The following is a 24011-nucleotide window of genomic DNA, read 5'->3' on the forward strand; positions in this document are numbered from 1 at the left end:
AGGAGCAAACCAATGAACGGACCGTTTAGATCAGCCAATAGCAACGCGTTAAACACTGAGCCTGTCGGAATGAGAGCGGCGGCGGAAGTCGGCAGAGTCAATTTACTTCCGGTGAAGCGGTGACTTCCTGAGAGCAAAGATGGCGGGGACCAGCCTGGTGGCGGGGGATGTTGTTGTGGACGCGCTGCCTTATTATGATCAGGGATATGACGCCCCGGGAGTGCGGGAAGCGGTGAGTGAGTGAGTGAGTGAGTGAGTGAGAACTGCCAGTGGCCCCGGGGTTGGGATTTCAGCAGGGCCCGGGGTGTGTGTGTGAGGTAATAATATGCAGATAATTCAGTATAAACAGTATTTGTCCTCCTGTAGCAGTAAAACTGCCCCTGTCCATGTGATGTGGGAGTTGTAGTTGAACAATAAATAAAGGTTTATATGTGGCTCTGCCCTGTATATAAATCTGCCTCAGTCTCAGGGCTGAACTACACGTTGCACCAGATCAACGGGAAACTGTATAATAAATAACCAATATATTCCCTTTATTATCAGCCACAGAGCAATGGAGCTGCCATATGACTTGCACTCAGCACTTCTCTTGTGGTCTGTTCTGTTTCCCGCTCATTAATGTCCCTGTAGATTGTCAGCTTCACGGTTCAGCATGTGCCACTCAGTCATGTGGTTTGTCAGCACAATGATGGGAAATTCAGGCCCGGGCTCACTGATTGGTCAACTCCTGTGTCACATGTCTGATTTAGACTCGCTCTGTAAATAACTCCTCTGCTCTTTGTTTTCCAGGCTGCAGCTTTAGTGGAGGAGGAGACGAGAAGATATCGACCTACGAAGAACTACCTGAGTTATTTGCCCACCCCAGACTATTCCGCATTTGAGGTACAGACTTCTTTTAACTTCCTGGGGAGGAGTTTTGTGCTGCTCATCTGCTCCATTCACTCTCCTTTCTCTTTGCCCAACCAAGTGGACTTGCCTGCGTGAGACATTAGTGATGTAAGGGGAAGTTAAACCCAATGTATAATCTGTGGAGTCTGTTTTAGGGAAAATACTGGACCTAAAGGTGGCCAGAGACGCAAAGATCCGCTTGTTTGGCTACATCGGCAAACGAGCGAATCTTTCCCTGATATTTCATTAACGAGCATGGCTATATCGGGGTAATCTGAACGTATGGCCGAACGATCCGATTACAATGTGCAATTGGCTCTGACGGGATCGGTCAGGTCAAAATCAAACCTGTCCGATCAACCAAACGACCGATCTCCGCCGGAAGAAAGATGTCGGCACTCTCCATACACAATCCGAAAATCGTACGAATCCTCGATTCATACAATATGATCTGTGCGTCTATGGCCATCTTAAGTCACTGTATAGAGACAATGCAGCCTCTCTATGTGGGACTGTGTGAGCTCAAAACTGGAGCTTCTCCATCACACCCGCGGCTTCTATAGTAGAGTCCTGCAGCGGGCCGGGTACCCGCAAAAAAAGCTGGGACCCTGTGGAATGAGGGTAGGCTTTTCAGGTGCGGGTATGTGGGGTCGCGGGTCTCCTGCTTTTCCTGCAGCTTTCCCTCCATTCATTTTCCGAAGTTTCCTCGTCAGGCAACTTCGGAAAACGAATTGTGCCGAGTGCCATCCCGCTGGTGATTTACACTTTAGCCAGCGGGGAGGCAGTTCGGAGAGATTGTCGCCCCAAAGAAAAGGAGATTTGTCGCCGGGTGACTAATCTCCCTGAATCTGACCATGTGCCCTGAGCCTAAAAAGTAACAACCAGGAATTAAAGGGGTGGTTCACCTTTAAGTTAACTTTTTGTATGTTCTAGAATGGCCAATTCTAAGCAACGTTTCAATTGGTCTTCATTATTTATTTTTTGTAGTGTTTTAATTATTTACCCTTTTCATCAGAGTTTTTCTAGCTTTCAAATGGGGGTCACTGACCCCATCTAAAAAACAAATGCTCTGTAAGGCTATACATTTATTGTTATTGTTATTGTTTATTACTCATCTTTCTATTCAGGCCTCTCCTATTCATATTCCTGTCTCTTATTCAAATCAATGCATGGTTGCTAGGGGAATGTAGACCCTAGTAACCAGATGGCTGAAATTGTAAACTGGAGAGCTGCTAAATCACTCAAACCCTACAATGATAATAAAAAATAAACGATTGGAAATAGTTTCAGAATATCCCTCTCTACATCATACAAACAGTTAATTTAAAGATGAACAACCCCTTTTAGCAAATGCTGCTTTCAATAGCAATTGTTTTTACAAATAGCTTTAATTTATAATTAATGTATATTGTAAAGTTGTTTAGAATCGTATTTTCTTTTCTTAGGCACTTTTTTTCTTTTGAGGGTGACTTAAAGTCATGAAAGATCAACTGTCCGTTTAACTAGTTGGTACTGTTGGTCAAGTTGCTCATAGTCCCCAACACACACACCCATATATATAGTGAATAAAGTACCCCCTCTTGTAAAATATAAGGATATTATTAGTTACCGAGGAGTTTCATGACCATATAAAAGTACGAGGCCGAAGGCCGAGTGTTTTTATACAGGTCATGGAACTCCGAGGTAACTTCTAATATCCTCATATTTTACAAGAGGGGGTACTTTATTTATTATAATACACAAATTTTAGTTAGTCATGTGACAGAAATGACATCAGAACTCACCGTTTATAACTGATGAGATCACTACTCACCGTTTATAAGGATATAATTTACAGGATATTCATGGCTTTTGTGTATTATATATCTATATATCTCTTCTAGGAGCGTTTACATGCAACTCATTTCATTTCTTCACAGACTGAAATCATGAGGAACGAGTTTGAAAGACTTTCGGCGCGCCAGCCCCTTGAGCTTCTCAGCATGAAGAGGTGAGTGGTGTCTGGTTGCTATGGGTTACTGGACCAAGCTGTGCAGTATCAGAACATGTCTGGGTCTGAAGGCCATGGCTGGAAACATTCTGAGCCTCTCTCCATTTCTAGGTATGAGTTACCGGCCCCCTCATCCGGCCAGAGGAATGACATCACGGCTTGGCAGGAATGTGTCAATAATTCGATGGCCCAACTGGAACACCAGGCCGTCAGAATAGAGAACTTGGAGCTCATGTCCCAGCACGGCTGCAACGCCTGGAAAGTCAATAACGAGTGAGTCTGAAATATGTTAATTAGTGTGTCTGTTTCACTTCTCATCCTGCTGTGATATCATGTGACCTCCCAGCACAATTCTTGGGCCACATGGGAATGGGATTTACCTGCAGTGATACAGTCTGTCAGTGAGCGGCTTCTTCCCACCCCTCCTGTGCTCCTTATAGCAGTAACGTGTATACAGTCTTCATGCTGGGGCTGCAGATATCTGGCCTGGGCCATCAATACTCAGGTCTGAGCCATCATTGCCAGGTACCCAGGTCTGGGCCCTCCTTCCCCCTGGGCTTGGGCCCTCCTTCCCCCTGGGCTTGGGCCCTCCTTCCCCCTGGGCTTGGGCCCTCCTTCCCCCTGGGCCTGGGCCTGGGCCCTCCTTCCCCCCGGGCCTGGTACTATTGCCTCTTAAACTCACATGCATTTTCTGTTCCCTCTTAGGAACCTGGTTCATATGATCGACTGTGCGCAGAAAGATCTTCAGAAGTTACGGTGAGACAAAGCTATAATTATTAGTGACAGTTACTTGTGTGTGAGTAATCCCCCCCCCCCCCAGCTAAAAACACACACACACGGGATCTGCTCTTCTCTGCACCCGTTTCACATGGGCACCGACTAGGGTATCACTGGAACATCTTTTTTTGATTTTTTAGTTTCTCAGTATATTGATCTCTGTGGGGCAGAGAGAGTGCAAATCCGTTTGATGGAGCAAGTCAAAGCTCTACGACCCAGGGTCGTGGTATAATATACAGTATCTTGAAAAAAGGTTTTTGTTTTTTTTTAACCCAAAAATTAATCAAAAAAATTAACAAATTTTTGTGGAAAACACAACTGGAACCTTAATAAATCTGCCCCTATATCTATCAGATGGGAGTTTTTGGTCAATTTCTACCCCTGCCTGACCATAGGAAAAAGAACCCGCTCACTTCCAGGGTAATTACAGGGGCAAGCTTTCATTTACTTACTCGTAAACAATTCAAATTCATTTAAAATATTTTAAGAAATATATCCCAATTTTTTTTCAATCTGGGATTGTGCCAGCAGTTGCAAACTTCTTCTGTAACACCCTCTCTATATTGTCTATTGCCTGACCAGAAAAAAGATTCAAGACTTGAACTGGCAGAGGAAGAACTCCCAACTTACAGCGGGTGGGCGACTGAGAGAGATGGAGTCAACGTAAGTGATATTTGTAATCTCCAGTGACTGCAACTGCCTCTGTACATCAATTTATTTCTCCTGGGCTATACAGGGCAATATGTCATAATTTTATGGGATCTCTCTGTACAGACTATGAGCAAACTTAGGGACTGTTCCTGCTGAATTGTGCTTAGTACAGGGAATACCTATGCTGCCATAGTTTTATGGTATCTCTTATGGGACTGTTCCTGCTGAATTGTGCTTAGTACAGGGAATACCTATGCTGCCATAGTTTTATGGGATCTCTCTGTACAGACTATGAGCAAACTTAGGGTCTGTTTCTGCTGAATTGTGCTTAGTACAGGGAATACCTATGCTGCCATAGTTTTATGGGATCTCTCTGTACAGACTATGAGCAAACTTAGGGGGGCTGTTCCTGCTGAATTGTGCTTAGTACAGGGAATACCTATGCTACCATAGTTTTATGGGATCTCTCTGTACAGACTATGAGTAAACTTATGGGACTGTTCCTGCTGAATTGTGCTTAGTACAGGGAATACCTATGCTGCCATAGTTTTATGGGATCTCTCTGTACAGACTATGAGCAAACTTAGGGGCTGTTCCTGCTGAATTGTGCTTAGTACAGGGGATACCTATAGTGAAGTTAGCTAGTATTTATCTGTAACAGAATTGGTATTTTAAATGTTTTTAATTTTTGTCTGTCCCTAACTTGCTTTCTATACCTGGTGCAGGTGGGTGTCCCTTGTAAGTAAAAACTATGAGATTGAGAGAGCAATTGTGCAAATGGAGAATGAAGTCTATCAGCTGAAAGAGCAGAGTGGAGAGAATAAGGAAAATATCCAAGATTATTAAGACCTTTCCCCCAAGGACTAGAGGTTCCAGGACAACCCCACGTTGATTCAGCTACAGAAGCCATGTTGCTCTGGGTGCAGCTGTTCTGCTGGGACTTCTGATTGGTTCATGGAATAATCTCTGCACTCGCCTTGGTGCTTTTCTGTCAGTATTCTGATTGGCGCAGGGATTGGTCTGTTGCACCCAAATGCCCAGCGACTGGTTTATATACCTGCCACATTCTGGGTTTTGTTAAACAGATCATGAAATTCTGATTTTTGTTGCTTTTTCACTGTAATGTTAATAAAGTTTTTTCCAGAAATGTTTTTTTCACCTTTAACTCAGGGGGTTAGAATTTAAAGGCATTACAGGCCCATCAGTGGTTTCAGGGGAGGCAATTTCTCCAGGGAGGAGCCGCTGAGCCGAGTACAGACTAGAAATTGAGGTGAAACAAAGCTGAACCCGAATAACACTGGCACCAATGAGAGAATGAAGGGAAATTGTGAGTTCTAATAGAGTTTATTATACAGACAGGTTTATTACAGAGACTGGTATCAGTTTATTATACAGACTAGTATATAGTATAAGACTGGTATCAGAGCTAGGACAGAACAATGTACAAGTGCTGGGGGGCTCCAGGCTTATGAGGCTTCAGCTGCGTTCCTCTCCGCAATCATCCGGTGTTTCTGCTTCATCAGACATTTCCGAGCGTTGCCATAAGCACCGAGGTCGCCATCTGCAAACGCACAGTGAGTTTAATGATTAATATTTCATGACTCGAACTTAAAGCACAAGCAGGAGATCACACTGCTTTTATCAAAGAGCCTTAAAGGACAAATCAACTCAAAGTCACTGGGGTCCCAATGTGTTGGGTGCTCTGCTCTTCTTGGCACCCACCAGTGACTTTGGAAGTTTTACATCCATTTAAAGGAGAACTAAAGCCTAACAAAAGTAGCTAGAAAAGCTGTACATGATGTTTTGTGCTTCTGTACCAGCCCAAGGCAACCACAGCCCTTTAGCAGTAAAGATCTGTGTCTCCAAAGATGCCCCAGTAGCTCCCCATCTTCTTTTCTGCTGATTCACTGATTCACATGCTCTGTGCTGCTGTCACTTACTGAGCTTAGGGAGCCACTCACAATATACAGTACACATAGAATAGAAATGTCACAATATAAGGCTGATTAGTCATTAATACACATAATTACTACATGGCAGCACAGAAACCAGTGCAATTAGCATCAGAATTGAATAATCAGCAAACCTGTAGCATCAGCTTATATTACAGCCAGGGAAGCTCATTTTCTGCTGGATAATTAGTGACGAGCCCTAAGCTTAGCTTCTCAACAGCCAATCAGAGCCCACTGAGCATGTGAGTGTCACAGACACTTTCCAAGATGGTGACCCCCTGTGACAAGTTTGAAGTCCTGGATCATTGCTGCTATTGACAAGCTCAAACTTTAGCCTCGTGCAATAAGTTCACTATATAAAATGAAATTTTTAGCCACATTCATTTCTAGGGTTTAGTTCTCCTTTAATGTCAACTCAAACACTTTCAGTTCTATTGTTTTCAGATTGTTCCCTAGAAATAAAGACTTTAATTACTTTCCATTTTTTTTTACAGACTCAAAACACCCGAGACAGTCGGTGTCTTGGGTGTTTGAGTCTGACAGCTCAGTAATTCAGGTGCAGATTATGTTACAATTTTGTAACATTTAGTTGATCCATTTCTCAGCAGCATCTCTGGAGTATCAGTAACTATTGTATCAATTCTAACAGTTGCCTATAATGAAACCCAGAGATTCTGCTCAGCAGGGACAAAGATAAGAAATGTATTAACTTAAAACCGTTTACAGGGTCACGACCCCCCCCGAGCTGCTTTAGAAGGTGAAAAATGACACTTTACACTTCAATATTAAAAAACAGTCACATTGAAAATAGAAAGTAATTGGAAAAAGTATATTTCTCGTGATCTATCTGAAAATAACTGAAAAAAAGTGTTGGAAGATGAACAACCCCTTTAGGTTCATTTTTTATTATGTTATAGAATGGTCAACTATTTAATTGATCTTCATTTTTGTTTATAGTTTTGCCTTCTGACTTTCAAATGAGGGTCATTGGCCCCATCTAAAAAAAAAAACAAGTTTTTATTGCTATTACTAGGCCCGCTACTATTTATATTCCAATATTATTCAAAGCAGTGCATGGTTGCTAAGGTAATTTGGACCTTAGCAACCAGATTGCTGACATTGCAAACTGGAGAGCTGTTGAATAAAAAGTGAAAACTCAAAAAATGAAAACCAATGACAAATTATTTCAGGATATCACTCTTTACATCATACTAAAACTTAATTTAAAGGTGAACAACATGTTGAAGCTATAGGAGCAGACGTGCACTCACATCTAGACTGGTAGCCCTTGGCTGCTTCAGTGAACTGGGCCACCTCCTTGGCACAATTCTGTACATAGCTGTGGCCCTCTCTCTGCTGACAAGCTCTCATTCTCTCCTGCAGGATCTTCACAATCTCCTGATCCACTTTGCTGCAAAGACAAATAGAATTTAGTAGCCTTCCATCTGTTTAACTGGTCGCATGGTGCTCACCAGCTCATTAGCCACAACTCCCTGCTGAGCAACGGCACGTGCCTCTAGGCTCTCTCTGTGGAACCTCTTTTACTTACTTCCCTGTGAGAACTTTACATAGTGACATAGTAAGTTGGGTTGAAAAAAACACCCGTCCATCAAGTTCAACCTTTTAAGTCTATATATAACCTGCCTAACTGCCAGTTGATCCAGAGGAAGGCAAAAACCCATCTGAAGCCTCTCCAATTTGCCTCAGAGGGGGAAAAATTCCTTCCTGACTCCAAGATGTAATGGGACCAGTCCCTGGATCAACTTGTACTATGAGCCTCTCCCATATCCCTGTATTCCCTCACTTGCTAAACACCATCCAACCCCTTCTTATCTAATGTATCAGCCTGTACCACTGATTCACTTCCCAGCTCTCCCTGTAACACCCCTTTCCCTCCTCTAATCTCATTGGCTCCCTCCTGTCTGCTGGGAGGAGCTACTGGTGAATAAAGCATCCGACCCTTCCTTATACCTATCTAACGTATCAGCCTGTACCACTGATTCACTTCCCAGCTCTCCCTGTAACACCCCTTTCCCTCCTCTAATCTCATTGGCTCCCTCCTGTCTGCTGGGAGGAGCTACTGGTGAATAAAGCATCCGACCCTTCCTTGTACCTATCTAATGTATCAGCCTGTACCACTGATTCAGGGAGACAATTCCACATCTTCACAGCTCTCACTGTAACAAACCCCTTCCCAATATTTAGCTGGAACCTCCTACAGACGGGGCTTTACAGGACTAAAAATAAAGGGGAGATACTCACTAATCCCTTTTCCACTGCATTTCAGCTTCATAATAACACAGGTAGTCGCCCACTTCACACTCAGTCAGGTAAGGGACACGGCGATATTCCCTGTGATAATAATTATATTTCTTCTTCAACCGCTGACTCTCAACCCAGTCTGAAATACACAAAAGGCAAAGTGAATGAGAAGGCCAAGAATAAAGTGGGAGACTAAGAATAAAGTGGGAGACTAAGAATAAAGGGGAGACTAAGAATAAAGGGGAGACTAAGAATAAAGTTGGAGACTAAGAATAAAGTTGGAGACTAAGAATAAATTGCACAGAAAAAAGAGAAAGTATGACCCATATAGTTGCACCTTCCCACACTGATTAGCTAATCAGTGTGGGAAGGTGCAACTATATGGGTCATACTTTCTCTTTTTTCTGTGCAATTAATTATAATTATTGACCTTGCACACCACCATTTTGTTTCCAATCTCTACCAATGGATGGTGCTACCTACCAAACCAATATATCTTAATAGACTAAAAATAAAGTTGGAGACTACGAATAAAGGGGAGACTACGAATAAAGTTGGAGACTACGAATAAAGGGGAGGCTAAGAATAAAGGGGAGAAAACAGTGGGACAATAAATAGGAGAGAATTGGCTCAGTCCCAGGTCTCGCAGTGATTGGGCAGCCAGAGAAGCCAATGATTTAAAGGGGTGGTTCACCTTTAAGGTAACTTTTAGTATGTTATAGAATGGCCAATTCTGAGCACTTTTGAATTGGTTTTCGTTATTTTTTATAGTTATTTGGGTTTTTTTCTGACCCCATCTAAAAAAAACAAATACTCTGTAAGGCTACAAATGTATTGTTATTGCTACTTTTTATTCCTCGTCTTTCTATTCAGGCCTCTCCTATTCCAGTCTCTTATTCAAATCAGTGCATGGTTGCTAGGGGAATTTGGACCCTAGCAACTAGATGGCTGAAATTACAAACTGGAGAGCTGCTGAATAAAAAGTGAAATAAGTCAAAAACCACAAATAATAAAAACCAATTGCAAATTGTCTCAGAATATCCCTCTCTACATCATACTAACAAGTTAAACACAAATGTGACCAACTCAATGAATGAGCCGATTCCCGGGGCCACTGAAGGAAAGAATGGCCCCACTGGGCTCCCGTCCCGCCAGTAATAGACGTTTAATATCACAGCGCCCCCTGCTGGCGGCTCCAGGGAAAGACAAGTAGCGGACCCTGCACATCACTCAGCTGCGAGCCCAGTAAGTAAGTGACCCCAGTCCGCACCATGGAACAGCGTGACCGGAGCATCCACCGCATAGTTAAAGAGTTTCCCGACAATAACGGCCGGATTGGGGAGAGCGGTCTGTTTGTCCGAAGCCGGGGTCCGGCCGGGAGGCTCAGGGTACGCGTCCTTCTTCCAATCGTCCGGCATCTCCAGGTCACAGCGGACTCTGACAGATCCAAAATGGCTGCACCGCCGGAACTCAACAAGAAGCTTACACCCGCCCCTTCCGGCCGCGCGGTCAAGTGAGACCAGCTTGTCAATAATGAGCAGGTGTGAGGTTGTGCTGCTGAGGCGGTTGAATTGCCCAGTGCTCCAGAAATCAATAAGTAAATAAACAGTAAAACCTGTGGCCTTCACCTTCTATTAAACCTTTTTGTAATGGCCGACTTGAGCAGGAGGGACTGTGGCTCATTGATTTGTAGTATAAAAGCCCAGCAGCACATTCTATAGAGTTACACAGCTCTGTTTTATTTGTCACTCTGTGAGACTCCCTTAGACTCCCTGTCACTGAGAGACTCGCTGTGTCACTGAGACTTCCTGTCACTGAGACTCCCTGTCACTGAGAGACTCCCTGTGTCACTGAGACTCCCTGTGTCACTGAGAGACTCCCTGTCACTGAGACTCCCTGTCACTGAGACTGACACTCCCTGTCACTGAGACTCCCTGTGTCACTGAGAGACTCCCTGTGTCACTGAGACTCCGTCACTGAGAGACTCCCTGTCACTGAGACTCCCTGTCACTGAGACTCCCTGTGTCACTGAGACTCCCTGTCACTGAGAGACTCCCTGAGACTCTGAGAGACTCCCTGTCACTGAGAGACTCCCTGTGTCACTGAGACTCCCTGTCACTGAGACTCCCTGTGTCACTGAGAGACTCCCTGTCACTGAGACTCTGTCACTGCAGTGAAGTTTCTGGTCCAGTCATTGAACAACAAGTAACTGATGTTTTAAAGAATTAAATGTCATTGGGACATGGGCTTTATAGACAGTGGCCTAAAGTCATTGAACCCTCCACAATTGCTGTGACTTCATTCACTAAAGGCAGAATTGCAAAGACACCGACGTTGATGCAAGTTTCTATGGCCAGGCTGGAAGGAGATGGATCTAATGTGAGGTTTCCTCCTCTGCTCATTTATACTTTAACATGAGCCCCACGTTGTTCAACCCTTACAAGCATTTGTTACTTATAGAGCTGATCCTGGTAACCTCAAAAGCCAAAATTCATATTTTTAAATTGGTATTTAGTTTCTTCTAGTTCAATAAGCACAGAGAGGGGCAGCATCCAAAATTCCTCCTCAGGGCGGCCAAGGACCTCGAAACACCCTGTACTTTTTCTCTGGACTGAATAAAACCACTTTGGTGCCACTTTCCATTCCTAGAACCATTTTGGGCCAGGCTGGAAGGAGCTGCAGTTTTATGTAGGACAAGCCTGTGTATAAATGTTTTCTTAAATCTTTGGCTCATGCTCATTTAGTTCTGAGAAACAGTGAGTTTTGATTCTTATCCTTAAAGTAATTGCCCCTTCCTCCATTGGTTTCTCATATATTAGACACATTCCATCAATGTTCCCCTTTAGCATCAGGACATGCAGGGCTGCAATCAGAAAATCACATAACAAGTGTAGCATTTGGGCTCCCCAGGTTAGGGCCTATCTAATGTATCAGCCTGTACCACTGATTCACTTCCCAGCTCTCCCTGTAACACCCCTTTCCCTCCTCTAATCTCATTGGCTCCCTCCTGTCTGCTGGGAGGAGCTACTGGTGAATAAAGCATCCGACCCTTCCGTATACCTATCTAATGTATCAGCCTGTACAACTGATTCAGGGAGACAATTCCACATCTTCACAGCTCTCAATATAACAAACCCCTTCCCAATATTTAGGTGGAACCTCTTTCCTTCTAAGTTGGATGGCCCCACACACAGGCCAATAAGCTGTAGACTCGGTCTGTGTATGGGGGGCCTTTACTCCCACCCTGATCAGCAAATCATTTCATCCTCGGCAGCATCATTATGTGTAATGGGTGTAACTGGCTGAAGTTACAGGGAGATTTGGCAGTTTGATACACAAAGGTCAGTTAAAGAGTGCAGTAGAGTGCCAGTGGGGGAGTGAGGTGTTGCTCTGTACTGTCGCAGGAATTGGCATAATTCTTGTTGCAAGTCCTTAAGTTCTATAGTAGCGATCCTGAGAGTTTTGTTGATGGACTGTATAAACCATTCCACCTCCCCATTGGTCTAGGGCCAGTAAGGAGTCATTTTCAGCCTATGTAAGAACTGAACGTCTGTAGGGCCATTGTCAGACTTTACAGTTTCAGGTATAAAATGTTCAGAAAAGATCTGTCTAATTTGGGTGTGACAGCTCTGGCTGAGGTTTTAACAACAGCAAATCTGGAGAGATCACCCATGACGACTAGTAGGTAGGAAGTCATTTCTAACTGCAGTCCAAGGACTATTGTGTCATTTGCAAGGTGCACACTTGTAGTTAGGTGTTGTCTGGCAAGGTATACAAGTATAGATATGTGTCTCCATAAATCATAGTCACTGTCAGCTCCTGTGCCAGACAGAGTTACAAATATATCATATACCTGCTCCCCTGTATAATGTAATAACGTGGCTTTCTTACTGCCATTGTCAGTAATGTTCTTCAGCCATTTATTCCAGAGTGTTCCTAAGTTTGCTTGGACCTGGTGCACATCCAAACATACCTCTCAACATTTTGGGAATAAAAAGAGGGACAAAAAAAGTTGGCGTGAGTAGTGCGACAAATTGTTTAGGACCACGCCCATTTTTATAGCCACACCCCCTAATTACCATGTTAATGTAACGGCTTACCCTGGTGGTCTAGTGGGGGGACGGCAGGGATGCCTGCTGCCCCCCTCTGCGGCGCCGCCCGCCGCGTCTTCTTCCTCCTGCGCCGGTTCGTTAAGGGTGCGCCCGACATGCCTCTCCTGCTGTATAGGCGCATGCGTGCTGGCGTGATAACGCCAGCGCGCAACGGCGCAAAAATTCAAATATTTAAAGGGCCATCCGACTGGTTCTCATTGCCCGTTATAGGTTTGTTCCTGGTGCCTTTAGCTTTTGCTATTCTGGACTCTGAGCTTGATTCTGATTATCTGTTGTGACCCCTGCCTGTTCCTGACGATTCTGACCTCTGTATCCTGATCCATTGCCTGAATTTCGACTACCTCTTCTGCTATATCCTTCTGATTAATCTCCCGGTTTTGACCCTTGCTTGCCTGACCTCGCTTTGAACGCTGCCTGCCCAGACCCGGCTTGATTTGTTTACACTCACTTTCTGCATGCCTTGACCCGGCCAGTTCCAACTACGATTCTGTCTTACACCTTGTACCACGACCTTCTGCCCAAAGACTTTGCTAACAGTCCTGCCCCTCTGCCTATCCAGAACCTCTAGCCTTGCACCTCTCGTTTAAGTCCTGGTGGCATCCAAGTAGCTTAGGGCTCCTCATGAGGCCAACGGCGGTCACACTACAGGTGAAACACGAGCCGAGACCAGGGTGCTTGGCATTTGTTCTGGTGTTGGGTGCCGACAGTGACATTATAACGAGCAATGAGAACCAGTGGGATGGCCCTTTAAATATTTGAATTTTTGTGCCGTTGTGCGCTGGCGTCATCACACCAGCGTGCATGTGCCTATAACGCAGGAGAGGCGCGCGCCCTTAACGAACCGGCGCAGGAGGAAGAAGATGCGGCGGGCGTCCCCGCCGAGGGGGTGGCAGGCTTCCCTGCCGTCCCTCCACTAGACCACCAGGGTAAGCCGTTACAGTTCATTTTACAACATTTGGCAGGTTACAAAAGTTTGAACACATTTCTGGGTTTTTTTTTCAGTTATTACAGTTTTGCTAATGAAAATGAATTGCCCTATAAGCTGTGAGTCTAACTTCTCCCAAGAGACCTGTTACCTTATATTGTTACAATTACTTATTTGCATATCTCAAAATTGTTACAAAAGTATCTTATCTGCACCTCGTGGCTGTTCTGGGCTGTCTGCCAAAAGTCAATTAAGTTAGAAACTTTGCATCTTTTTCTGGCTGTTCAGTGCAGAGAAAATCGGGACTTTCCAGTACAGACACGGGACTGCGGGTTGAGCTGTCAAAAGCAGGACTGTCCTGCAGAAAACGGGACAGTTAGGAGGTATGTCAATACAGGGGACCTTAGACAGGCTGGCCATGCTGTGTACTGGCACTAATGTGCATTGTGATTGTATTACTGTGATACCTGCAAATGGTATGAATCCTCCTTGCAGTTGTGATAACCCAGTGCAGGGTGTTGCAGATCTGGAAGAATGCACACAGATATGCTGAACCTTGGTCACCTGGGCCCCTGGGCAGAGAAACAAGTAGCATGTGGGGGAGTCTCAGGGTGTTGCACCAGTAGCCCAGTAGGTGGCAGCAGATGACTGATATAGTTGAAGCATAAGTATTCCTTGTAAATAACACTTTATGCTTATTTCTACCTGGGTGTGTAACTATAATAATAAACAGGGGCATTTCTCTTTGTTGCCTGTATCTAATTGGATTTGCCCCTAGTTTAATGAGAACCTTCTCCCAATATCCTTAGAACTGAAAAACCGCTTAGTACCAATACAGAAACAAACTGCAATCCAATCAGAAATGAGCTTTGAGTTTGTGGGCTTGGACCAAGATATTGTTAAGTACAGGTATGGGACCTATTATCCAGAATGCTCGGGACCTAAGGTTTTCTGTGATTTGGATTTTTCCATAATTTGGATCTTCATACTTTAAGTTTACTAGAAAATCATATAAACATTAAATAAAGCCAATAGACTGGTTTTGCCTCCAATAAGGATTAATTATATCTTAGTTTGGATCAAGTACAAGCTACTGTTTTATTATTACACAGAGAAAGGAAATTCTTTTTTTTTCATTTGGATTATTTGGATAACAATAGAGTCTGTGGAAGACGGCCTTTCAGTAATTCGGAGCTTTCTGGATAAAGGGTTTCCAGATAACGGATCCCATGCCTGTACAACTATCAGTCCCAGGATGTCGGAGCTGGGGAGGGCTTCTTGTTAACTGAATTATAGACTAGGTTATGTAGTAGCTGCCCTTCCCCAGAGTATGTTCTCTTTCCCATGGCTCAGTACTCCTGAGCTGTTCTCTTTCCCATGGTTCAGTACTCCTGAGCTGTTCTCTTTCCCATGGTTCAGTACTCCTGGGTTGTTCTCTTTCCCATGGTTCAGTACTTCTAGGCTGTTCTCTTTCCCATGGTTCAGTACTTCTAGGTTGTTCTCTTTCCCATGGTTCAGTACTTCTAGGTTGTTCTCTTTCCCATCGTTCAGTACTTCTAGGTTGTTCTCTTTCCCATGGTTCAGTACTCCTGAGCTGTTCTCTTTCCCATGGTTCAGTACTCCTGGGTTGTTCTCTTTCCCATGGTTCAGTACTCCTGGGTTGTTCTCTTTCCCATGGGTCAGTACTCCTGGGTTGTTCTCTTTCCCATGGTTCAGTACTCCTGAGCTGTTCTCTTTCCCATGGTTCCAAAGGGTATTAAAAGACTGACCAAAGTAAATCTCTATAGGTGAGTCCTACATGATCTGGTTTTCAGCTTCCTACAGAGATCAGTGTAAATGTTTCTACCCCCAACTGTCACATCAGTGTGCCCCCGAGGATGCTGGGAGTTGAAGCTGTGCAAATACTGCAGTGTGGCCATTTCTCTGATGTGCTCAATATTATAGATTTCCATTACCCTGTTGGAATGTGAAGGGAAGAGCATTGGCTTTAACTACAGCCGCATTGTTGGGTCTCTTTACTCATCTTCCCTCCATTGAGGCCGGTGTAAATCTGACAGTTAATGGAGCAATGAGTAATGGAGTCACATCAGCCGCTGTTCTCTTCTGGGAAGATGGAGCTCTTGCTAAAATGCTTGGGACATGGTGTTGGGGGGAGACAAGTGAAGAGTGGGGTGTCCCTGGTTGTGTTCTAGAGCTCTGGGGGGGATTCATCAGCCTTGAGCATCACATGTGCCCTTATGTCCAATCACCTTTGTGTTGCGTCAGGGGGAGTATTGAGTTAATTAGAGTCACTATAAAGGGTAACTGTACAGTTAATAGATAGAAATGTTTGTATTAAACACAATTATTTGAATACTTATGGAGATTTCATTCTGAAAGGAGCCCCAGGCCCTTCTGCAACCAATCAAGCCTTTCCGTTCATGATCCAGACTGGGCCAGCCATTTCTGCTAACTGCTAATTGGTTGATTGGACTGTAGATTTATGCTGTGCCATTAGAATTCCACTGGATTGGAGCCAAAGGCTAAACTTTACAATTCTCTCCATACAAACTTACAAGTTGCCCTTTAAAGCTGTAGTACAACTGTGGGGCTGCAGTAGGAGTTCAGTTCATGAACTCACAATGTACAATGTAATGCAATAGAGTGTGACTGACGCTACAATATACAATGTAATGCAATAGAGTGTGACTGTGACTGACGCTACAATGTACAATGTAATGCAATAGAGTGTGACTGTGACTGACGCTACAATGTACAATGTAATGCAATAGAGTGTGACTGTGACTGACGCTACAATGTACAGTGTAAGACAGTGGAGTGCAACTGTTGACGCTACAATGTACAGCAGTGGAGTGTGATTGATGCTACAATGTACAGCAGTAGAGCAAGGCTGTGGATATTACAGTGAGTGTGACTGTTGATGTTACAATGTAGAGCAGTGTAGTGTGATTGATGCTACAATGTACAGCAGTGGCTGTTCCTATTACATTGTACATGAGTGGAGTGTTGCTATGGATGCTACAATGTACAGCAGCAGAACGTGGCACTTGTGGGGGAATGTATCGCTTCCCATTAAGACATGACTCTAATTTTTATGCCCTCTGATCCTGACAGTTATTGGTACAACATGGAGCCAATGTGGCCTGATAGTGTCTCCCACTGTTCATTGATTCCAATCTCCACCTGCCGCTTAAAGTCACCATGGCAACACAGCATGGCGTGACCTTGGCTCTGTTACATTCATAAACTGGCTGAATGCCTTTAAAGGCACAAATGGGGCTGCGGAAACGACACGAGTAAATGGGAGGAGGGGGCGAAAATCCAATTAAAATGGGAAGGCTGGGGTTACGGCACATGGAGGGTGGTTATAAGGGGCACGTGCAGCACTATGTTATAGAATGGACAATTCTAATCAACTTTTCAATTGGTCTTTATTTATTTTATATAGTTTAATTATTTACCTTCCTCTTCTGACTCTTTCCAGCTTTGAAATGGGGGGGGGGGTCACTGACCCCATCTAAAAAACAAATGCTCTGTAAGGCTACAAATGTATTGTTATTGCTACTTTTTATTACTCATCTTTCTATTCAAACCCTCTCCTATTCATATTCCAGTCTCTTATTCAAATCAATGCATGGTTGCTAGGGTAATTTGGACCCCAGCAACCAGATGGCTGAAATTACAAACTGAAGAGCTGCTGAATAAAAAGCTAAATAACTCAAAAACCACAAATAATAAAAAATGAAGACCAATTGCAAATTGTCTCAGAATATCCCTCTCTACATTATACTAACAGTTAATTTAAAGGTGAACAATCCCTTTAAGGAATGTTTATACTGTGATACTGTTATAGAGTCCTGCAGTGGGTCGGGTACTTGCGGGTTACCCTAAAAAAAAAACGGGTACCCTTCAGAATGAGGGGAGGATTTTCAGATGCGGGTATAGATGATGGTCTTCGGGTCGTGGGTCTGTGAGTCGTGGGTCCGGTTGCGGGTCTCATCTAAATTTCTTATCTTATGTTATATTGTCTATATTTTACTCCTTTTAAAGTTTTACATAACGTGTTTCTGTATCCGCCAACTTTTGATGATGTCACTTCCGGTTTGCAGCAAGATAACTTCCTGTTTGATGGTGGTTGGTGGGTTGCGGATAAGGCAGTTGCGGGTCCGGGTCGGGTAGCGGATCAAAGTGGGTAAATCTGGGGTTTCGGTTCGGGTCACGGGCTGCAAGTTCGGGTCTTAGAAATTGGTTCCGCGCAGGACTCTATCATAGTATCCTGTCCCCAGTGATGTCACAAACTTCTGTGTATGACATCATCAGTAAATATTATGAGACCCCCAGTCACACGGCATAGCCAATCTTTGCCCCAGGAGGATACAATGGTGCTGGGGGAGAATGAAAAAAAAATAGAGCAATTTAAGTTTAAAAACATTTTATTCTGATTCTTGCTTTTTTTTAATTCTTGTTATTTTACAGTATTTCCAAAAAAAGTCAGGTGAAAGTACAAAAAAAGTCAGTTGGACACAATCAGGGTTTTGTTTGTTTTTTTTTCTTCTTTTCTTAGAAATCACACATGGCAGTAATACAAGGGCACATGGCAGCAAAAAAGGAACACACTGGGGTCACGCACACACCAAACTACACTCGTTACACGTCAGGTCCGTGTCTACGTGTCTTAGCATCACCAATGAAAGGCTGGGCCACCACGACAGCTCTGTAATACTGTTACGTTTGGGTAGAGGGGGGTAGTGGGGTAGTATTGCTACGGGACAACCATGATCTCACAACCAAGCCCTAAAGTGTTACAAGAGAGGGAACACTGGATGCACAATAAAATGGCCACCTGCCATCTTCCTGTTTCATTATCCCCTTGTTGACCAAAGTCCTGTAGAAGGTGCATTTGAGACTACAATGCTCATGTGAAGACAAGTAGAAGGTTTATTTGAGACTACAATGTATATGTGAAGCCCTGTATGAGGTGCATTTGGGACTACAATGCTCATGTGAAGACCTGTAAAAGGTTTGTTTGAGACTAAAATGTACCTGTGATGACCTGTAGGAGGTGCATCTGAGACTACAATGCTCATGTGAAGTCCTGTAGGAGGTGCATTTGAGACTACAATGCTCATGTGAAGACCTGTAAAAGGTTTGTTTGAGACTAAAATGTACCTGTGATGACCTGTAGGAGGTGCATCTGAGACTACAATGCTCATGTGAAGTCCTGTAGGAGGTGCATCTGAGACTACAATGCTCATGTGAAGTCCTGTAGGAGGTGCATTTGAGAATACAATTCTCATGCAAAGTCCTGTAGGAGGTGCATTTGAGACTACAATGCTCATATGAAGACCTGTAGAAGGTTTGTTTGAGACTAAAATGTACATGTAATTACCTGTAGGAGGTGCATCTGAGACTACAATGCTCATGTGAAGTCCTGTAGGAGGTGCATTTGAGACTACAATGCTCATGTGAAGTCCTGTAGGAGGTGCATTTTAGATCACAATGCTCATATGAAGACCTGTAGAAGGTTTGTTTGAGACTAAAATGTACATGTAATTACCTGTAAGAGGTGCATCTGAGACTACAATGCTCATGTGAAGTCCTGTAGGAGGTGCATTTGAGACTACAATGCTCGTGAAGTCCTGTAGGAGGTGCATTTTAGATCACAATGCTCATATGAAGACCTGTAGAAGGTTTGTTTGAGACTAAAATGTACATGTAATTACCTGTAGGAGGTGCATCTGAGACTACAATGCTCATGTGAAGTCCTGTAGGAGGTGCATTTGAGACTACAAGGCTCATGTGAAGTCCTGTAGGAGGTGCATTTTAGATCACAATGCTCATATGAAGACCTGTAGAAGGTTTGTTTGAGACTAAAATGTACATGTAATTACCTGTAGGAGGTGCATCTGAGACTACAATGCTCATGTGAAGTCCTGTAGGAGGTGCATTTGAGACTACAAGGCTCATGTGAAGTCCTGTAGGAGGTGCATTTTAGATCACAATGCTCATATGAAGACCTGTAGAAGGTTTGTTTGAGACTAAAATGTACATGTAAAGAGCTGTAGGAGGTGCATTTGAGACAATGCTCATGTGAAGACCTGTAGGAGGTGAATTTGGGACTTTTAAACGTTTTATACGTTTTATGTTTTCTACCTGTTTTACACTTTTACTCTGGACTAATGAGTTAATTGGTGGGAGGAGGAGCACTGTTTGGCAATTAAGGTTATAAGATGTGGTTTGATCATGTGATTGTTACACTTGAGAAAGGGTCCATGTGACTAGAAACATGTCGTGTGTACAATAAAGCACTAACGCAGCAGAGCTCTGCAGTCTATGGCATCCTTTCACTATTCTTTTGTTGATGCTAATTGAGGTCTATACGGTGTGACCTTTGAAAGGAGTGCCTGCTATTGCAAAGATTGGGAAAAAGCTGGTAATTCGTTTGTTGGTGAATTTGGGACTACTATGGTCATGTGAAGTCCTGTAGGAGGTGAATTTGGGACTACAATGCTCATGTAAACTCCTTCAGAAGATGCATTTGAGACTACAATGCATATGTGAATTCCTTTAGAAGATGCAAAAACTTAAGATGGTTCAATGGTCCATTGAGCTGGATGGTTTTAAACAATTTAGGCGAAATGAGCCATTTCATTTGTACGGTCACCTCAGCTTTTGAATCCACCATATGAAGCATCTCCAGTTGGCTGGAACAGACTAAACCGGCCCTTAAGAGCATTTCACTGATTCTTTCTAACCTACGTCTGCTATTGAGAAAAGAAGATTAAAATGCAGGATTAGTCCAGTAACCTAAAGACATTAGATTACCTTACGGTAAGACGATCACATGACCTCAGCTTGCCAAAAGCCGGCTAATACCCCCTCGCTGTTTGTATCCCTCTATTTAGCTTCCCATCATGTAAAAGTCACATGTATAGTATATCTGTGTATATGTATGTTTAGCATTTTCTATAGTATATACTGTCTTGTTGCCTCCCAGGGGGGCACCCACCTTAAAATTCTTTTATATATAGATATGACTCTTTATATTTTATCTGCTGCCCCCATAACTCACTTGTTAAGGGACAATAAATGGCAGATAAACCCAAAACTGTTAGAGGGTTATCCATCCAACAAGAATACATTTACCTGTATACATCTGGGGAACAAGTGCTCTGCCCCAGTTAGGGTGGGGGCAAATCAACTGGAACTAGAAAGAGCAGGTACAAAGTAATTTCTTAATTTAACAGAAACTCAACCTGATGAATTTTGTTCTTTCCTTCACCCATAGTCATAAGCTATTGTCCTATAGATATGTGCTAGGCATGAAATGCGTTGGGTTGCGTTGAATTTAGAAATTGTTAAGGATGACTTTTTTGAGTTCCTGCCATTCACAGTTTCTTTAGACCCTAAGTGATTTTATTGTAGCTATCAGCAGAGAACAATTCTATGGCATTAAGCTCTATGATATACATCAAGTATGGCTGGACTTTGACTGGGTGTTCGTTGCTATGCCAGGGACAAGTTCTATTTATTTTCCTGGGTCTTTCAGGCAGATTCCTGGCTTAGGCTGAACACAGCACCCAAAGGAGTTTGAGTAAGGAGTAAAATGATGAAGTTGCTTCATCTGCTGATGGTTCTGAGTTTGTTGAAGGCCAGGAGAACACCAAGCATGCATCCCATTGCTCCAACCAACCACCTGTCAGTCTCAATAAAAACAGAGCGATTGACTGAGGCACAAAAAAATAAAAGATGGGGCACCCATAGACTGTTGAAGACCACTAATGCCTGAAGAGCCTCAAAGAGACCTAAAATAAACTGGTTCATGTGCAAGCTACCACATTATCCAGCAGTATGAGACATCACAAGAAGCATCTTGCCCTGACTAGTCAGTATGAGTTAGGCTTATAATACACCAGTCCTGAAAAGCCTCTATATAACCATATAAGCGGTACCTTAATGCATTCATGGAATGGAGAGATGGGGAACTATCTCCAGTCTGACTTGGTCCACTCTTGGTACAGTAGAGCATACCTTCTCCAAGACACTGCACCATCTTTCTGCCAACCTCTGTACAAAATACACCAAAGCATGCCAGGGATTTGGGGGGCACATTAGAGGGTGTGGTATGATAATAATACATTAAGCTCCTGTCAGTGCTGGAGGCGGACTGTGATTTGTCCTCTCACACGTCCCTTCAGCACTGGAGAAGTGAAGTCAGAGAAGATAACATGGAGTCACCCTCTTTTATTTATCAAACACTTTAGTTTTTCCTCATGTTAAATTGTTCAGGACGCAGTTGACGTCAGCATTGTCCGGGTCCCCTTTGCCGCTGTCATGTTTGGGGGAGAGTGAATTTTGGATGTTGAAAGGTTCTTCATCCTTCAAACAGGCTTTAGGGAGATCCTGCACCTTCTGTGGAGCATTGGGATCCTCCTGTGGGTGTAAAGGCAGAGAATGTGAGGAACAATATGGCAGCCATCTAATATTCCTGCTCCCAGACACTTAATCCAGACTTTAGGTTGGAAATCTGTAGTTGAGTGAAGGGAAGCCGAGGAACGGTGAATTTCAGAACAAGATACATTAGTCCCTATTCCCAAGATTTCATTATAGACCTGGCTGCAGATCCTATTTTAACTGGTGTTATATATCCGTCCTCATTCAGTGTTAAACCAATCGGATTATTAATTAAAGGATAAGTAAACCTTTAAAATAAGTGAAAACTGATGAGGGGGGCTATTCTGAACCTTTTTGTAATTTAAATTCATTATTTATTTTCTTTTTATTCAAAGATATTAAGGGATACATGTACTGTTAATATGAATGAATTTTGTTACAACAGCGCCACCTGCTGGTCAGTTTCCCACCAGTCTGACCAGCAAGTAGTCAAGGAAGTTGTCAGGAGAAAGAAAGAGGCTGATGTTCTTCTGCTTAGGAAAGATGTGAGAAAGGTTTCTATTTTATTCCTAAGCAGAAGAACATCAGCCTCTTTCTTTCTCCTGACAACTTCCTTGACTACTTGCTGGTCAGACTGGTGGGAAACTGACCAGCAGGTGGCGCTGTTGTAACAAAATTCATTCATATTAACAGCACATGTATCCCTTAATATCTTGGAATAAAAACAAAATAAATACTGAATGTAAATTACAAAAAGGCTTAGAATAGCCCCCCTCATCAGTTTTATATTCACTTATATTAAAGGTTTACTTATCCTTTAATCTAACCACATTAGGTCATTCCCCACACTCAGCACAGAGCCCGGGAACTATAACCTGCAAGAGAAATACTATTACACATGCATCCCAATACTTCTATTATATAGAGGAGCATTCTGCAGTCAAAGTTTCACGTGCAATAAAAATCTCTGTTATCAAAGGACTATAAACTGGATAGCTATGTTCTATCTGTAACCCACCAACCCATGGAAGGAAAAGCCATTGGAAATCATTATGACTATAAATCACGTGTGAATTGGACCAGTGAGCTGACCTAATTCTGTACTCGCTGCATTTAATCTGCACGTGAGAGAGTAGGGACCCAGCCGAGACTTCTATGGTTGGGTATTTGTATGGGTAGGTACTCAGGGGATGCTGGTAAGTTCCCCATTGGTAAAAGGTTTTGCCATATTATTAATATCCATATAATTATCTACTTCCCACCAAAAGAAAAGGCATCCCTTGCAGTTCTACAGCATCTTAAAGGGGTTGTTCACCTTTGTGTTGACGGTTAGTATGATGTAGAGAGGGATATTCTGAGATAATTTGCAATTGGTTTTCATTTTTAATTTGTGTTTTACGAGTTATTTCGCTTTTTGTTCAGCAGCTCTCGTTTGTAATTTCAGCAATCTAGTTGCTATGGTCCAAATTCCCCTAGCAACCAGGCATTGATTTAAAAAAGAGACTGAAATATGAATAGGAGCGGCCTGAATAGAAAGATGAGCAGTAAAAATAGCAATAACAATACATTTGTAGCCTTACAGAGCATTTGTTTTTAGATGGGGTCAGTGATCCCCATTTGAAAGCTGGAAAGAGAAGGCAAATAGCCATTCTTTAACATACTTTTTTTTTTAGTTTTAGTATATTATAGAATGGCTAATTTTAAGCAACTTTTCAATTGGACTTCATTTTTTTTTTTTAAAGTTTTTAATTATTTCCTTTTTATTCTGACTCTTTCCAACTTTCAAATGGAGTCATTGACCCCATCCAAAGAACAAATGTTCTGTAAGGCTACAAAAAATTTTGGTATTGCTACTTTTTATTGCTAATCTTTCTATTCAGGTATCTCCTATTCATATTCCAGTCTCTTATTCAAATTGATACATGGTTGCTAAGATAATTTGGACCCTAGCAACCAGATTGTTGAAACGACAAACTGGAGAGCAGCTGAATAAAAGCAAAATAACTCAAAAACCGTAAATAATAAAAAATGAAAACCAACTTCAAATTGTCTCAGAATAT

At 43.0% G+C, this 24011-nt stretch overlaps 3 protein-coding genes across 7 annotated transcripts in view; 1 reads left to right on the forward strand and 2 right to left on the reverse strand.

Annotated features, from left to right (window-relative positions):
- Positions 1-76: 76 nt before the first annotated feature.
- bcas2.L (breast carcinoma amplified sequence 2 L homeolog) lies at positions 77-5453 on the forward strand (the record flags this gene model as incomplete). The annotated part of the gene is given in 7 exon segments (NM_001095483.1): positions 77-232; positions 790-882; positions 2808-2878; positions 2990-3151; positions 3584-3634; positions 4238-4318; positions 5032-5453. Coding segments are annotated over 7 exon segments (672 nt in total). The 3' UTR covers positions 5153-5453.
- Positions 5454-5631: 178 nt separating this feature from the next.
- LOC108718674 (NADH dehydrogenase [ubiquinone] 1 beta subcomplex subunit 10) lies at positions 5632-9993 on the reverse strand. Its single transcript, XM_018267014.2, has 4 exons — positions 9791-9993; positions 8521-8659; positions 7530-7669; positions 5632-5867 (listed from the first exon to the last, which is right to left on the reverse strand). Exons 1-4 carry the CDS (start codon positions 9936-9938, stop codon positions 5773-5775), a joined length of 522 nt encoding a protein of 173 aa, XP_018122503.1. The 5' UTR covers positions 9939-9993; the 3' UTR covers positions 5632-5772.
- Positions 9994-21349: 11356 nt separating this feature from the next.
- LOC108718675 overlaps positions 21350-24011 on the reverse strand; it is a 37911-nt gene continuing 35249 nt past the window's right edge. For 4 of the 5 annotated variants that reach the window (XM_041565722.1, XM_041565721.1, XM_041565724.1 and 1 more), the window contains exon 5: positions 21350-21990. In XM_041565722.1, coding sequence (XP_041421656.1) covers positions 21829-21990 — 162 coding nt within the window. In that variant the 3' untranslated portion in view covers positions 21350-21828. The remainder of the gene's footprint in view (positions 21991-24011) is intronic. The other variant, XM_018267015.2, reaches the window with a different exon arrangement.

Source organism: Xenopus laevis, chromosome 6L (genome assembly GCF_017654675.1).
Source record: "Xenopus laevis strain J_2021 chromosome 6L, Xenopus_laevis_v10.1, whole genome shotgun sequence".
Taxonomy (NCBI): Eukaryota; Metazoa; Chordata; class Amphibia; order Anura; family Pipidae; genus Xenopus; species Xenopus laevis.

Excerpts from the sequence above, each read along its gene's own strand:
- LOC108718674 (XM_018267014.2), bottom strand. The coding sequence starts at position 9,938 with ATGCCGGACGATTGGAAGAAGGACGCGTACCCTGAGCCTCCCGGCCGG. Across the intron at positions 8,660-9,790 it reads TCCGGTCACGCTGTTCCATG|ACTGGGTTGAGAGTCAGCGG; the intron begins GTGCGGACTGGG and ends TGTGTATTTCAG. Across the intron at positions 7,670-8,520 it reads ATGCAGTGGAAAAGGGATTA|CAAAGTGGATCAGGAGATTG; the intron begins GTGAGTATCTCC and ends TTGTCTTTGCAG.